We start from the raw sequence: 16,925 nt of genomic DNA on the forward strand, positions 1-16,925 counted from the left end.
GGCATGAGGGGGGGGCTATGCAGAACACATCACATCTAAGTAAGATCCTGTTCTCACCTGGTATTTACATGCACCATAGCAAATCAGGAATAGGAATCCTCGTTGATTTTTTTCTCTCTTTCTCCTCCCCCCCCACCCTTCTATCTTGTCCCACTATTGCATGAAACAACAAATGTGAGGGCCCCTATTGAAAGTTTGACTTATATCGATCATGATTAAACTAGATGCTCTTTTGATCTATCTGTTGCAATGCCACATTTTTGGAGACCATTATCCACTGAGTTAACTCTTCCTCAGAGCATTGGAACTTCCTTGATCTGCCTTGTAGTGATGTTTACATTGCAGCTTGGGTCACTGTGTGGAAACTATATGTTCTCCTCGTGTCTACCTGGATTTCCTCTGGATGCTCAGGTTTTCTCCCACAGTCCAAAAGACATGCTGGTTAGGTGCATTGGCCACGTTAAATTCTCCTTTGGTGTACCCCAACTGGCGCCGGAGTGTGGCGACTAGGGGATTTCCACAATAACTTCATTGCAGTGTTAATGTAAGCCTGCTTGTGGTACTAATAAATAAACTTTAAAAACATTGACCTCATTGAACGCAACTTAACTCAGAATTTGCCAGGAATCTCATTAGTTTGTGCTGGGATATAAACATCAGCAGATAGCAGCACAAACAAATTATTTAAATGGTGGCTTAGCAGCTGTAACTCGAAAGTGGTCAAATAATCAAGGAAATGAATGCGTAGTGACATTTTAGTGTAAAATTGCAAGTCGTATGCACACATTTCCTTGAAATCTGGTGCAACTTAGTTTCATGACAGATATTCCAGGGGAATTTAATATTTGCAGAATATTTGAAATTAAAATCAGCTTTAGTTTTGTGTATTTCTTTGATTTTGCTTCGTCAAATTCATAATTAGAAATTATATAAACACAATTTTTGCAGTTGTTTTGTGAAGGATAGGTGTTTCAATGCAGACAAAACTCTACGCACTTGAGGATTTAAAGTATTTTTAAAAATCTTGACTACATTTTTCAATTATTGATTGACTTTAGAGTTCAGGTACATAATTCAATTAACTGCACTGCTTTGCATTTCATTTCAGTTTAAATTGTTTTGCAAATGGGACAGCATTAACATTTCTGAAGCTAGGGTATTATGGATTAATATAATTCAAGTTGAGGTATCTTCCATCCAACGACTTTAATTAATTAATGTTCATACATAATTTCTTTCTGGTCAGGCATTTAGTTAATGTTCAAAGGCAGAAGTTACCTGATAATTTACAATGAATCCATATTTCATGTGAACCAGGAAAAAAATATAGATTTTTGGAGATGGATTTATAATTTAGCACTGTTTATGGGTGCTTTTAATCAGGGTCAGAGTCTTTAAAATTGTGGTATGTTGACATATGGATAACATGCTTTTCATGCAACTTCTTTTGTGGTATAAGGCAATTAAACCCTTGAACGATGTGCTTCATAACTTCACAGAATTAATTACATTTTGTCTTGCATCCTTCCAAGCAGTTTTTTTTTAGAAAAAGCAAACCTAGTGTTTACTTTCTGCTGTTGGAATTCCATTCTGAAGAGTAAAGGCAAACACTAGTATGGAAAGTTTTTTTGAGATAATTGAATTAATTTATTGAAATAATTTGGCAATCAGTAAAAACCTGGAACCCAAATTTAACTGAACAGTAACAGCACAAAGATGACAGCTGCAAATGTAGGTCCCAGTTGCTCACAAAATGCAATCATTTTATACAACAATACTCCATTCTTTTTGGTTAGTACCACTTACCTTCTAGCCTGCTTCTCTCTCTGACCAGTAGAAGTGGCATGTTCTGCTCCCTTATATAGCAAGTTTCTGTTGTGTGATTGTTTTTATTAGATCAAGCTGCAGGGAATTCAGAAATAGCTGTGATATAGAATGTTAACCTGCTGAACCTGTACAGAATGCTGTGCCTCTGTTATACCCGAGGTACATTATTTTCATATTTCAATGTTAATACAAGATGGCAAGAGAAACAAGAGTTATTTCTGCCCCTCTAGCTATTCATATGTTGAAACAGGTATACTTCTGGCTCATATCAGCTTTCATTCATGACAATTCTGGTATATTCAGTGTTAATGCATCATTTTGTTTATCCTTTTAGCAGCTAGGATAAATCCATTTCTTGCAAGAAATCACTCAGGCATCATCCCGCTCGGAGTTCTGCACTTCCAGGAGTCATGAGGTTGCAATTTGTAGTTCAGATTTTTTTGATGATGAGTTCTTCTTGGTGGAAAAAAAGTTAAATTTTCTCTGTTTCATAATTGGATGATTCAAATTTGTGAAGCTTAGTCAGCACCTGCAATTGAGAGAGATAGAGAAAGAAAGCTCTATGATGTCTTCAGATGACAAATGATTTTGTTTTCTCTAATTTTCTTATTGTAGAGATTTCAACTTAGTTTCACCATTTATTCAAAACTGGTTCAATTTTGTTTTTGAAGTAATTTCTTTCTCCTGTACATTGTTACGACCAGGATGGGAGGAGTATGCAGTTTCGCTTGCTCCACTGTTCCACATGTTATACCATTCGTGTAAATGTTTAATTCACTCACCAAAAATGTCCATTTGCCACTGCTGGAACAAGAATAAGACTTTAACTCAGGTTCTTTCAACAAACTCAGAATAATTGATCTTTTATAAAACAGAAATTATTTTTGAAACAAGTTACAAGAACTGGTTAACACTCGATTTGTAATTTGGAAGTGTAACAATCTTCCTCTTCTAAAATACCCCAGCAGACACGCACCACCCCTCCCCACAACACACACACACACACACACACACACACACGACTTCTACAGCGGTGCACAGTTAAAGAAAAGTTCATGCAAAGGATAAAGTTTTCAGGATGTTGACGTCATTGAACTGGAAGGTCACTTTTAGTGTATTTTACTCTGTTGACTGATAATTTTAACTCGATAAATGTACTGTTTTAAACTCCTGTTTAACTGTGCTGTATAGGCTGTATTAAGTGTTTGGTGCATTGTCTTCCTGGTTATTAAAACTCATATTTCTTACTCTGCAGCTGGAACGATATCTGGAGAAGAAGTACCTATTATCTCAAAGATGAACATTAAAGAGTACAGAGATGGCTTTTCATATGAAAAGTTTAATTTTCGCAGCAATCCAAATATCACATTCTACGTATATGTTAGCAATTTTAGTTGGCCCATCAAAATACAGGTAAGTGATTTTTCAGAAAGGTACCATAATAGACCTTTAATATCTGCTCAAACCAAAAGTGCAATAATGGATTCTCCTGTCCATAAATTGAAAGAGTTAATATTACAAGCACTCTAACCTACTCTCACCTACTCTTTAAACTTGGGACTTTACAACAATGGAATTTTCATTTTATTCTGTAGACCTGTAAAATATTTGGTATGTATGCCATGAGATGAATGAAGTGCCAAGTGGGCAATAAAAAATGCTGTGCATTGAAGAATTATAAAAGACCAGTTTTATTATTCCATCAGTTGTATTTATAAATTTGTGCCAAACCCAGTGATCTACTACATTAATTTATACTGTGACTTTTTGTGTTCCCTGTGAGTGGACAGAGTAGAAACTGGCCCCACTAAATGGTCAGCTATGTTGTTAATGTAAATTTACTGGGATGCACTGCAGTGAAACTTCTGTTTGATGACTGAGAAAGGTGATGACAGACAATTTCAGCAGTATTTGTAGAGTATGGTATTAGAATTTAAATCACTAAATTAGTATGAAGGCATATAGATTGCTCTGTGTACCGTTGTATAATGTAACTTAATTATTGTTTTATTGTTCATAAATATCAAATTATGACCCAATATGAGCTATATAAAATACCTGGTGGCATCAAATGATCTGAAGAATTGGCATCATTTATTAATGAGGTACCACAAATTTGGTTACTCCGACTTGACAAATCACAAAGCAACACTTTAAAATAATTCCCTAGTTAATATCGCTGTTTAAAAAATACATATAGTGGAATTTCTAAAACACTTCAGGTTATTTCTTTTTTAGTAATGTGCATAAACCTATAGCTGAAATCATGAATAGTTATAATTCTAGCAGAACAAAGCTATGTGTCTAGTGTCGTGTGGAGACATTGAACACAGGACTTTGTTCTGCTAAAACGTTGGATAAATGTGGGAGATATTGTTGTGTAGTGCTTATGTTTCTGGACTAATAATCTTGAGGTCTCGACAGAATGAGAGTTTAAACCTAGCTATGTGAGTTAGAGATTTGAATTCAGTTTTTAAAATCATCTAGAAGTAAAATGTAATTATAAATAAAAGTGACTGAAGCCTTCAGATGGTCATTAAAAATTTTGAAAAACCTGAGGGTTGATAAATCCCCTGGGCCAGATGGGATACACCCTAGGATACTTTGGGAGGCAAGGGATGAGATTGTGGAGCCTTTAGCTTTGATCTTTGGGTCCTCACTGTCCACGGAGATTGTACCAGAGGACTGGAGAGTGGTGAATGTTGTTCCTCTCCAAGAAAGGAAATAGGAATAATTCTAGTATTTATAGGTCAGTTAGTCTTACTTTGGTGGTTGGTAAGTTAATGGAAAAGGTCCTGAGCGATAGGGTTTATGACCATTTGGAAAGATGCAGCTTAATCCGGGATAGCACGGATTCGTGAGGGGTAAGTCTTGCCTCACAAATTTGATTTAATTCTTTGAGGAGGTAACTAAGTGTGCACATGAAGTTAAAGCAGTTGATGTCGTATACATGGATTTTAGTAAGGCATTTGATAAGGTTCCTCATGGTAGGCTCATGAAGGAAGTAAGGAGGCGTGGGATAGAAGGAAATTTGGCCGATTGGATAGGTAATCGGCTGTCTCATAGAAAACAGAGGGTGGCGGTGGAGGTAAAAACTTTCAGACTGGAGACCAGTTACTAGCAGTGTACCACAGGGATCAGTGCTGGGTCCTCTGCTATTTATGATTTTTATCAATGACTTGGAAGAGGGGGCTGAAGGGTGGGTTAGTAAATTTGCTGATGACACCAAGATTGGTGGAGGGCTGTTGTAGAATATAAAGAGACATTGATAGGATGCAGAGCTGGGCCGAAAAGTGGCAGGTGGAGTTTAACCCTGATAAGTGTGAGGTGATTTATTTAGGTAGGACAAACTTGAATGCAGATCACAGGGTCAACGGCAGGGTTCTGAGGAATGTGGAGGAACAGAGAGATCTTGGGGGTCATATCCACAGATCTCTGAAGGTTGCCACTCAAGTGGATAGAGCCGTAAAGAAGGCTTATAGTGTGTTAGTGTTTATTAACAGGGGTTTGAGTTTAAGAGCCATGGGGTTATGCTGTAACTATACAGGACCTTGGTGAGACCACATTTGGAATATTGTGTGCAGTTCTGGTCACCTCACTATAAGAAGGATGTGGAAGCATTGGAGAGAGTGCAGAGGAGATTTACCAGGATGTTGCCTAGTTTGGAGGGTAGGTCTTATGAGGAAAGGTTGAGGGAGCTGGGACTTTTCTCTTTAGAGCAGGGGAGGATGAGAGGCAACTTTAGAGGTTTATAAGATGATGAGGGGGACAGATAAAGTGGACATTCCGAGACTTATTTCCTCGGGTGGATGTAGCTGTTACTAGGGGACATAACTATAAGGTTCATGGTGGGAGATATAGGAGGGATGTCCGAGGTAGGTTCTTCACTCAAAGAGTGGTTGGGGTGCTGTGGTTGTGAAGTCAGACACTGGAGGAACTTTCAAACTGTTATTGGATAAGCACATGGAGCACACCACAATGATGGGGAGTAGGATAGCTTGATCTTGAGTTCGGACATAGCTCGGCACGACATCGAGGGCTGAAAGCCTGTACTGTTCTCTGTCTATGTTTATCTAAAAACCCAATTGGTTCACTGATTTCCTTGTGCACAGCTGAGGATCCATGCAATACCCCATTACTCTCTGCCTGCCAGAATGGAAAAAAGACCCATTTATTCCCATTATCTGTTTCCTAAATGTCAACCAATACTTGATCCATACCAGTTCATTCCCTCCTATCCCATGTGTTTTAATTTTGCCCACAAACCTGTTAAAAGGTCCTTATTAAAAGCCTTTTGACAGACCATATTGGTTATCCCTTATCCTTTGAGTTACATCCTCAAAAAGGTCCGATAGATTTGTTAGACGTGATTTGCCTTTCATAAATCCATGCTGACATTGTCCAATCAGTAATTTGTTTAAACGTACTATGCTTTTCTCATACATTCACAGTGGGTGAACCCACAAAATGATAGATAAAGTTCACAATGCTCCCCACGTGCCACTCCATGCTGATCTATTCAGCCCACCCAAGGTGCAACTCCTATCAATAAAGCTGATTTTGAAAAACCCTCTTGCACAGGACTTCAATGCAAATTCCACCTGGACAAATGAATCGGAATCATTGGACACGACAAACAACTGTGAGGTATTCTTAAACCTGCTTTCTCAATAAGATCCCCAATGAATGAAATCTTCTGACCATTGTCTAAATTATTTTTCTCCAAACACTCTCAAAAGACCCTCCAGAGCAGTTCTGAATCAGGCCCAGTCTAATCTGCTCTATCTGAGACCCCCTCAGATTTACTCTCTCAAAGACAGCTCTTCAGAGCCAAGGCCACAGTTTGGGATTTTTTTTAAACACAATACTGATAGAAGCTGTTTTCTAACAATTGATTTGAGTAGAAATTTGATTACCTTAAAAGGATTTGTTTCCTGAGACAATTCCATGGTAATTGATGCATCCATTGCTTGGCAAAAAATATTTAAAATTCCCTCCCAGAAGCATTACAGGGAATCTACCTATTATCATCTTCCATCCCATAAGTCTCTGTATTTGATAGATAATTCTTCTCAGTCATTTCCTTTACATTTATTGTAATTCCACCATCAAACACATCTTTCTCTCCATTTCTTTCCAGCATTCTGAAGTGACCATTCCCACCACAACACCCTGGTCCACTGCTCTATCACCTCAATCATCTATTCCTTTCCCATTTAATTGCAAGTGACGCAATTCCTGTCCTTTTGCCCCGCCTCCCCATCATTCTGCCTCCCCTTTCATCCCCCCGCCATTCCGCCTTTCCTTTTTCCCTGCTGCTATTCCGTCTTCCCTTTCGCCCCTGCGATTCCGCCTCCCCCGCCATTCCATCTTCCCATTTGCCCTCCCCCCGCCACCATTCTGCCTTTCCTTTCGCCTCCCTCCCGCCATTCCGCCTTTTTGGGTGAGTGAGGGATTTTCTTGTACTTCTCCTACCCAGTATACAGTGCTTACTGCTCACAGTGTGGTTTACTTTGCATCAGGGACACCAAAGATGGATTAGGGGATCGTTCTTCTGAACATTTCTATTCTGTCTGTATGACCCTAGTTCCATCTGACCTATCCATCCTAGCCTCCCTGATCTTGACATCTTGCAGTCAGTCAATTATTTTGGAGATTTAAGATAAATCTTTAAGATCCCTTAAATCCATCTTTCTTTCTCTCTCTGTACATAATTAATATTTTATATGCTAATTTACATTTCCTAGTTTAGACTGCTGATCTGAGTGGGGATTTTTCAGGCTGAATGCTGAAGAAGTCAGGCCATGCTTGTTCTATTCACAGAGGATCCAGGTGCTCTGTGGAGGACACCATCTGCTTTTGATTTTTAATAACCAATTTGCCTTGCAAAATCCAATACAAACCTTGTGAGCAAGTGTAAGTGGAATAAATGGTTAGCAATGGCAAACTGGCCAGAAAATCAGGGCTAATATTTAAAGCAGATTAAAAATTCTCCAGTGCGATGATTGTAAATTTATTCTCTCCCTTTTGGATTAGCGCTAAATGATTACTCAGTGCAAACCGGAGTTGTATACTGACAGCTAACGATTAATGGCTGACAATGAATAGGGTAAATTCTCAGGCCTGTCCTGACCTATGCAACCTCACCTCACTGAACATGAAGGCAGAAGTCACAAAAATGCACATTTATGAATACACTTGTATGAATAATTGCTGAATTGAAATCCAAGCTTATCTCTCTTGACAGTAAAGATGGTCTATATTGACCATTCTTACAATCTCATTCACCAAGCTCACCTGGGATCTTTAAGGCAACCTGCCTCACTCACCATGACTATTGCCACGCACCTGTTGCTGGCCTGGATCCACTGCTCTGCGCATTGGTTCCTCATGGCTTGATTCGTGGTCACGCTTCACTGTTGCTGACTGGGTCCAGTAGTTCCAGTGCCTGGCACAAAGCTGCTCACTTCGCTTGCTTGGTGCCTGACATCGTGGCTTGATTGGGCAGCTGTGCCTCGCGTGCCCGTTGCTGCTGCTGCTGTTGCAGGCCTGAGTCTGCTAGTGCCACTGCCTGGTACGAACCTTGGTGGCTGAGTTTGTGGCTTGGTTGGGTGATCGTGCTTTGTGTGCCTTTTGCTGGCCTGGGTCCGCCAGTGCCAGCACCCGGCACAAATCAGCTCACCAGGTTGGCTCCTCCTGGCTTGATTTACAAGCCTCAGCAGCCTCTCCCTCCCTTCTCATCATGGTCTTTGTGTGTGTCTCAAGTTAACCATTTGTCACAGGTTTTCCTGCTCTTTCAGACTCCCCGGTCAGGGTTTGATGTCTCTGTGCATTGTAATCAGCCTCTGATTGGATGTCCCATTCACTGGTTGGTTCAGAGCCCCGTGCAAGTGCACAGTGTCTGTGGAAGAGCCTGATTCCCAAGGAGAGGGCATTTACAGACTCTAATTTATTTAGTCTGTTTTCTGTGCAGTTCACACAAGAACAGACATTTACCTGCTGCCTCCATCCTGTGACAACCCTCTTAGAGAGGAGGAGGATCCACTACTGCGGTGACTTTTGCTCGCCTTTCCAGTCTCTCCAGACAAAGCTAGCTTTCAATTTAGCTTCATTTCCGATTGGATGATAGTTTCAAGTTCTTGCCCAACCATCCAGCCCTCAAGTAATTGAAGCTGGAATATAGGACAAAATTGAGGAGCAGTAGAAGTCAAGATCTTCATGGAGAGAAAAGTTAAACAGGGTCACCAAGCTCAGGGAGCTGTTTCACTTTCCAACAAGTGTGCTGTTTGAGTACTGTGAGTGAAGCTGTTCAGCCAGTCTTAGCTGATTCCTCTCCAGTAAACCCTTCAGCAGCAAATGCAGAGGAGAATCAGTCTGAGATTGGCTGAATAGCACTGCATTTTTCAAATAGATGGGCAATCAGTTGTGACTGCGCTGGAAACCTGAGAATGTTGGTTTAATTTGACAGTCAGAAACTTTTGTGTTCTTTTGCCGATCTCTCGTGGTTGGGTTCAGGAAGAGGAAACGCTGGGTCTGAGAATTAACAGGAGGGAATGTTTTGAAACTCATTCGTTTTGGGGGCCCCCGTGCCAGAGCATGATGTATTTCACTGTAAATCTGCCATTGCTTGAAGCAGTTGTTCTATGGAGCATTGAAAGTACACTGTTGATGTTCTAAAAGTGTTGAGAATCCTTTATTTAAATCTAGGAATACTTGGTTAAAAACTCAAGTTAATACAGTGAAATAAAAGTTTTTTTCTTTCTCATAGTGCTGTGGATGTTAAAGTTTATATGGCAGTGACTAGATATTTCTTGATCAAGAAGTTGATTCACCAGTTGTTTGCACAATTGACTGACAACCTTATGAGGAACTAGATCATAGAAGCATAAAATTCTTACAGTACAGAAGGAGGCTATTCGGCCATCGATTCTGCATTCACTGTCTGACAGAACATTTTAACCGGGCCATCCCGTTCCCTCCCCAGGGCCCCCTACCCTATCCCCACAACCCAATGGATTTAGCATGTCCAATCCACTTAAGCTGCACACCTTTGGACTATAGGAGGAAACCGGAACACCCAAAGGAAACTGTTGGTGTTGGAAATAAATATTTCACATTTTACAGTTTTGGTCTCCTTACTTGAGAAAGGCTATACTGAGAAAAATGTCAGCCATGATTGAATGGTGGAGCAGACTTAATGGGCCAAGTGGCCTAATTCTGCTCCTTGATTTCATGGTTTTATGGCACTAGAGGGGGTGCAGAGAAAATTCACTAGATTGATTCTGGAGTTGAGAGGATTGGCTTATGACCATAGACTGAGTAGACTGGGGCTATACTCATTGGAATTCAGAAGAATGAGGGTAGGTCTTGTAGAGACATATAAGATTATAAATGGAATAGATAAGATAGAAGCAGGGAAGTTGTTTCTATTGTCAGGTGAAATTAGAACTCAGGGGCAGAGCTGCAAAATAAGAAGGAGCAGATTTAGGACTGAATTGAGGAGGACCTTCTTCACCCAAAGGGTTGTGAATCTGTGGAATTCCCTGCCCAGTGAAGCAGTTGAGGCTACCTCATTGAATATTTTTAAGGCAAGGATAGATACATTTTTGAACAGTAAAGGACTTGAGGGTGATGGTGAGCGGGCGGATAAGTGGAGCTGAGTCCACGAAAAAATCAGCCATGATCTTATTGAATGACGGAGCAGGCTCGAGGGGCCAAATGGCCAACTCCTGCTCCTGGTTCTTGTGTTCTTATGCCACATTACAGAAGTGACAGATACTCTTAAGTTTAAGTTTAGGCTAAGATGTGTAGAGTGAGAAATGTAGAAACAATTTTATTCTCTAAAAGAATTGTGCCACATGATCTGGGAATGCTAATTGATGACATTGATGACAGAGGCTGGAATTTTGCCATCCTGCCCACCACAGGAATCAGAAAGGGCCAGGGAACACCATGGAAAGGTCCATTGACCTCTGGTGGGATTTTATGGTTTTGGGACAAGCAAGGCCACAAAATCCCAACTTGAGTACAAAGTATTGCTCATCAGTTTGGGAAAGTCTCCTCTTGGAGTGTTTAACCTGACCTGGGCATGAAATTTGATGCCAGTGCATTCTCTATAGTTCAAAGTTCTCTCCAATTATTTATTGGTCCTAGTAATTGTTTGGTCACTGATGAGGGGAGACAGTGATATAGTGGTAGTATTACTGCACCAGTAATCCAGAGGCCTCAACTCGGGTTACGGGTTCAAGTCGCACCCTGATAGTTGATGAAATGGAATAATAAAATCTGGAATTGAAAGCTGATCTCAGCAATAATGACCATGAAACTATTGCCGATTGTCGTAAAAGCCACTAATCCTTTCAGGATGAACATCTGCCATCCTAGTCTGACCTACATATGATTCCAAACCCATTGGAATGTGGTTGACTTTTCCAAGCAAGCCATTCAGTTCAAGGGCAACTAGCAATGGGTAGCATTGCTTTACCAATGGTGCCCACATCCTACGACAGAATAAATTATAAAAAAATTAAGTGATGGTGGTGAGCCACCTGCTTAGCTCTAATGGAATGGATTGTCAGACCGTTTAAGAGGGATATGAGTCAACCAAATTAGAGTAAAGTCTGGGTCTGAATGAATCTGGAGTTACGTACATGCTAAAATAGAAAGGATACCAGATTTCCTCCCTCCCACAAAGATATTAGAGAGCTAGATGAGTTTTTGTAACAAACCGTCGGCTTCATCATTCACTGAAGCTATTAGAGCCCCATCCAGACTTTTCCATGTGGAGTGGTGCAGTGATAGAATTGGTCGTTGAGAGCCAAGGCAACATGTGGGACTCTGGCTGAGGCTGGAACAACATGAGAAAATTGGAAGTGCTTTGAGCACAGTCCCCATTCCATTCTGTCCACCACCACCACCTCCTTACCATAACCCCTCTTATGGCCCATCTGCAGTTCCTTGCCATCAGTGAGCTGGAGAGCAATTTTGCTGCAGATCACTGGGCCGATGAACAGCCAACGCTAGTTTAGTTCTATTTAAGGTGGCATTTATAGTGTGATGGCCATTGGAGAGGGCCTGCTTGTACTTATTTGTTTGCCACACTGGATACTTCATGCCGGTAGGTACTCCTTCCTTGGACAAAGACATCATCACAAATGCCCGTGATATCATGTCATTTATGCTTTCTAGATAGATACAGCTAATCTCTGCAAGCCTGAAAAGTCTGGCCAGAAAACCTTTCAATGCAACTTAGGTTCTTCTCTACTGCTCCAGGGATAACCCTGTTTTCAGTGGCCCAGTAAGTTCAGCATGTGTCTTACAATGAGCAAAGTTGGAGCTTCCTGCTGCCTTCAATGACACCCTCCACACTGGTGGTGACTCTGTCTCCATCATCTGCGGTTACTCTGCGGTAATATGTGCGTGTCACTAATTGAAAACCCAACCATTCTCTCCGAGGTGTGAGTAGGTATCTGGTCTACATGAGTCCAGTGATGATTCAAACTGAAAGTGTTGGAGTTGAAACCTGTGGATCATCATCACCCCTACACAACCTAACTAGAAGGCAGATGTAAATGCACTGCCTACATGGGGAGTATGCACTCGCACGCACCCTGTCTATAACTTCTATGATGGGACAGCAAGTTAAATAAGTAACACGCAATATAAGCAGCAAGCATTTTTCTGGGTGCATTGCTGACCAGAGCAAAGAGTCAGGGAAGTAGTCAATCACAAATCACCAATCAGCCTATCAGCAGAAAGCATGGAACAGAAACAATCTGTGATTGAAGGAGCAGCAGCCACCAGCAGCTACAAATATGTGCAGATAGAGAGGAATTAGGGGGCATGCAGGGCCATGACTTTCCATCATAGATAGGAATATATCATGTGTTTTTGTTTTTCCAATCTGTTATCTCCACTATTAAAATACACAACAAAAATGTCGTAGGACTAAAATAGTCCATTAATTTTATTTATTGAAGTACAATAATACCTCCAACATCTCACTGTAATGATGGTATCCCTGGAAAATAATGGAAACTATGGATAATTGCATGTCCCAGATTATGGTCTTGCATTGGACACAGCTATAAATGAAAGGCACAAATAGCATAAACTATATTTATCCTTCAAAATTTATGCATGCCAGTCACAAAGGAAGGTTCTTGGATTACAGATCATAATGGCTTTTTAATGGTTTCAGTGATAATTATCTGCAAGCTTTTTAAGTGCATGGATAACTTTTGCCCTTGTAAGTCAGGAAACAATTACTGATTCTACCAGAAAAATATCTAAACATAATTGTATTTGTTTTTTTTTCATTAATGTGTGTTATATTTGACTAGAGATGGGCCTTTAACTTGAATGACAAACATTTCTTATTCTCCATTTAGATCCTGAAACTGAATTAATTCTCACAGCTTCATTGTTAGCTCTCCTTTGATTTAGTCTGCACACTTGCGATTATTAAATTATCTATTTAATGCATGCACAGTAAGTTTTCTGTTAGCCAGGAAGTGATACGTTTGTGGCCCACATGAATGAATTTGCACAATTCTAAAGTAATGCATTAGAAGCTTTTACCAGTCATGACAAATGTAATAAATATTCATTTTTAAGCTTCACCATTAGCAGTGTTTTAGATAAAGTTTCACAGCAACTGGAAGTGTTCAGTCTGGTGTAATTAGTGTCATCAACTAATTCATTCCTAAGGCAATATTTGATGTGATTCCCATCAGTGACCGGAATTTGGCACGCAACCTAATCCCCGTTCACTGCAGTGGGTCCAGAGAATTCTGCTGGCAGGAACGTCCAGAGAATCCTACCCAATGTTTCTAGTCTTGGAAAGATGTCAGAAGGTATAACTAATACCATCCACAGGGTACAGTTATGGCAGATGGAAAAAGCCATTTATAGAACATAGAAAAACTACAGCACAAGCAGCTCCTTCAGCCCACAAGTTGTGCCGATCATATCTCTACCTACTAGGCTTACCTATAACCCTCGATCCTACTAAGTCCCATGTACTTATCCAGAAGTCTCTTAAAAGACCTTATTGAATCCACCTCCACCACCACCGCTGGCAGCCGATTCCATGCACCCACCACCCTCTGAATGAAAAATTACCCCTGATGTCTCCTCTGTACCTACTCCCCAGCACTCTAAACCTGTGTCCTCTTGTGGCAGTCATTTCAGCCCTGGGAAAAAGCCTCTGAGAATCCACCCGATCAATATCCCTCAACATCTTATACACTTCTATCAGGTCGCCTCTCAACCTTCTTCTCTCCAAGGAGAAAGGACCGAGCTCTCTCAACCTGTCCTCATAAGGCATGCCACTCTATCCAAGCAACATCCTTGTAAATCTACTCTGCACCCTTTCAATGGCTTCCGCATCCTTCCTGTAATGAGGTGACCAGAACTGAGCACAGTACTCCAGGTGGGGTCTGACCAGGGTCATACACAGCTGCTGTATTATCCCCCGACCCCTAAACTCAATTCCTTGAATGATGAAGGCCAGTACACCGTACGCCTTCTTAACCATATCCTTTACCTGCGAAGCCGATTTGAGAGTGCTATGAACACGGACCCCAAGACCCTTCTGATCTTTCACACTGCTAAGAGTCTTACCCTTAATATTATATTCCTTCATCCCATTTGACCTGCCAAAATGAACCACCACACACTTATCCAGGTTGAAGTCCATCTTCCACTTCTCTGCCCAGTCTTGCATCCTATCTATGTCATGCTGCAACTTGTGACATCCCTCCAAACTATCCACAACACCTCCAACCTTTGTGTCATCAGCAAACTTACCAACCCATCCCTCTACTTCCTCATCCAGGTCATTTATAAAAATCACAAACAGCAAGGGTCCCAGAACAGATCCCTGGGGCACTCCACTGGTGACCCATCTACAACCACACTCTGCCTTCTGTGGGCAAGCCAGTTCTGGATCCACAAAGCAACGTCCCCTTGGATCCCATGCCCCCTCACTTTCTCAACAAGTCTTGCATGGGGGACCTTATTGAACGCCTTGCTGAAGTCCATGTAAACCACATCTACCGCTCTTCCTTCTACAACGTGTATAGTCAGTTCTTCAAAAAACTCAACCAGGCTCGTAAGGCACGATCTGCCTTTGACAAAGCTGTGCTGACTACTTTTGATCATACTATACTTCTCTAAATGTTCATAAATTCTGTCTCTCAGGATCTTCTCCATCAACTTACCAACCACTGAGGTTAGACCCACCAGTCGATAATTTCCTGGGCTCTCTCTCTTCCCTTTCTTGATTAAAGGAACCACATCTGCAATCCCCCAATCCTCCGGAACCTCTCCCGTCTCCATAGATGACGCAAAGATCATCGCTAGAGGCTCTGCAATCTCTTCCCTCGCCTCCCACAGTAGCTGGGGTACATCCCATCTAGTCCTGGCGACTTATCTATCTTGATGCTATTCAAAAGCTCCAACACATCTTTCTTAATGTCCACATACTCAAGCTTTTCAGTCCGCCGCAAGCCTGCACTACAACCACCAAGATCTTTTCCCACTGTGAATACCGAAGTATTCATTGAGCACCTCTGCTATTTCTACCGGTTCTATACAAACTTTCCCATTGTCACATTTTATAGGTCCTATTCCTTCACATCTCATCCTTTTGCTCTTCACATACTCGTAGGACACGTTAGGGTTCTCCTTAATCTTACCTGCCAAGGCCTTCTCATGACCCCTTCTGGCTCTCCTAATTTCCTTCTTAAGTTCCTTCCTACAAGCTGTATACTCTTCTGGATACCTAACTAGGTATCTAGATGCAATGTATCTATTGATGCAAATTAATTTGGAGTTAAGTATATTTCTAAGTTTCCTCCTCTCCGGTCAAATCATTGGCTCTCTGTGCAGCATTGATGATAATTTGGGTCAGCATGATATTTTATTGATCCACGCTCTCCTGAATCTGCCTTTGTAGATATCAGTTCTCCAACTTCTCTTTCTGTGTTGATTTTGCATTGAAGCTATTTGAACCTTGGGATCTTGGACACCTCAAGTGCTTCTTTCCTTTGCAGAGAGGGAACAGCAGCAGACATAGAAACTAGAAGTAGGGGTAGGCCATTTGGCCCTGAGGGCCTGCCCTGCCATTCATTCTGATCATTAAATTCAATATCCTGATTTCCCCCTTCCACCCCATATCAAAGAAAAAAGAACAAAGAAAATTACAGCGCAGGGACAGGCCCTTCGGCCCTCCAAGTCTGTACCAACCATGTTGCCCGACTTAACTAAAACCCCCTACTAAAGAACAAAGAAAATTAATCCCTTGATCCCTTTAACCCCAAGAGCTATATCTAATTTCTTCTTGAAATCAGACATCATTTTGGCCTCAACTACATTCTGTGGTAGTGAATTCCAAAGATCCACTACTATCTGGGTGAAAAAAATTCTCCTTGACTCAGTCCTAAGGGATTTATTCCTTGTGCTCAGACTATGATCCCTAGTTCTGGATTCCCTCATTATTGGGAACTTTCTTTCTAAATCTACCCTGTCTCACCCTTTTGAGTTTCTATGAGATCCCCTCTCTCTTTCTACTGGGGTGGCATGGTAGCACAGTGGTTAGCACTGCTGCTTCACAGCTCCAGGGAGCTGGGTTCGATTCCCGGCTCGGGTCACTGTCTGTGTGGAGTTTGCACATTCTCCTTGTGTCTGCGTGGGTTTCCTTCAGGTGTTCCGGTTTCCTCCCACAGTCCAAAGATGTGCGGGTTAGGTTGATTGGCCATGCTAAAATTGCCCCTTAGTATCCTAAGATGCTTAGGTTAAAGAGATTAGCGGTAAAATATGAAGCGATGTAGAGATGAGGGCTGGGTGGAGTTGTGGTTGGTGTAGACTCAATGGGCCGAAGGGCTTCTCTGCAGTATAGGGATTCTATTCTATTCTGAGTTTCTCCCTTCTAAACCCCAGTGAAAATAATCCTAACCAACATGTGACAGTCCTGCCATCTCAGGAATCAGCCTGGGAAACCTTTGCTGTACTCCCTCTATAGCAAGGACTTCCTTCCTCAGATAAGGACATCAAAACTCCACACAATACTCCAGGTGTGGCCTCACCAATGACCT

The 16,925-nt window shown here is 41.4% G+C and overlaps 1 protein-coding gene across 2 annotated transcripts in view; it reads left to right on the forward strand.

Moving 5' to 3' along the window:
- The window catches only part of atrnl1b (attractin-like 1b), an 883,775-nt gene that overhangs the window by 406,761 nt on the left and 460,089 nt on the right, over positions 1 to 16,925 (forward strand). For both annotated transcript variants that reach the window (XM_080205830.1, XM_080205831.1), the window contains one exon: positions 3,083 to 3,240. In XM_080205830.1, coding sequence (XP_080061956.1) covers positions 3,083 to 3,240 — 158 coding nt within the window. The remainder of the gene's footprint in view (positions 1 to 3,082; positions 3,241 to 16,925) is intronic.

The sequence above is a fragment of the Carcharhinus amblyrhynchos genome, chromosome 17, assembly GCF_965287045.1.
Source record: "Carcharhinus amblyrhynchos chromosome 17, sCarAmb.v2.hapA, whole genome shotgun sequence".
In the NCBI taxonomy this organism is placed as follows: Eukaryota; Metazoa; Chordata; class Chondrichthyes; order Carcharhiniformes; family Carcharhinidae; genus Carcharhinus; species Carcharhinus amblyrhynchos.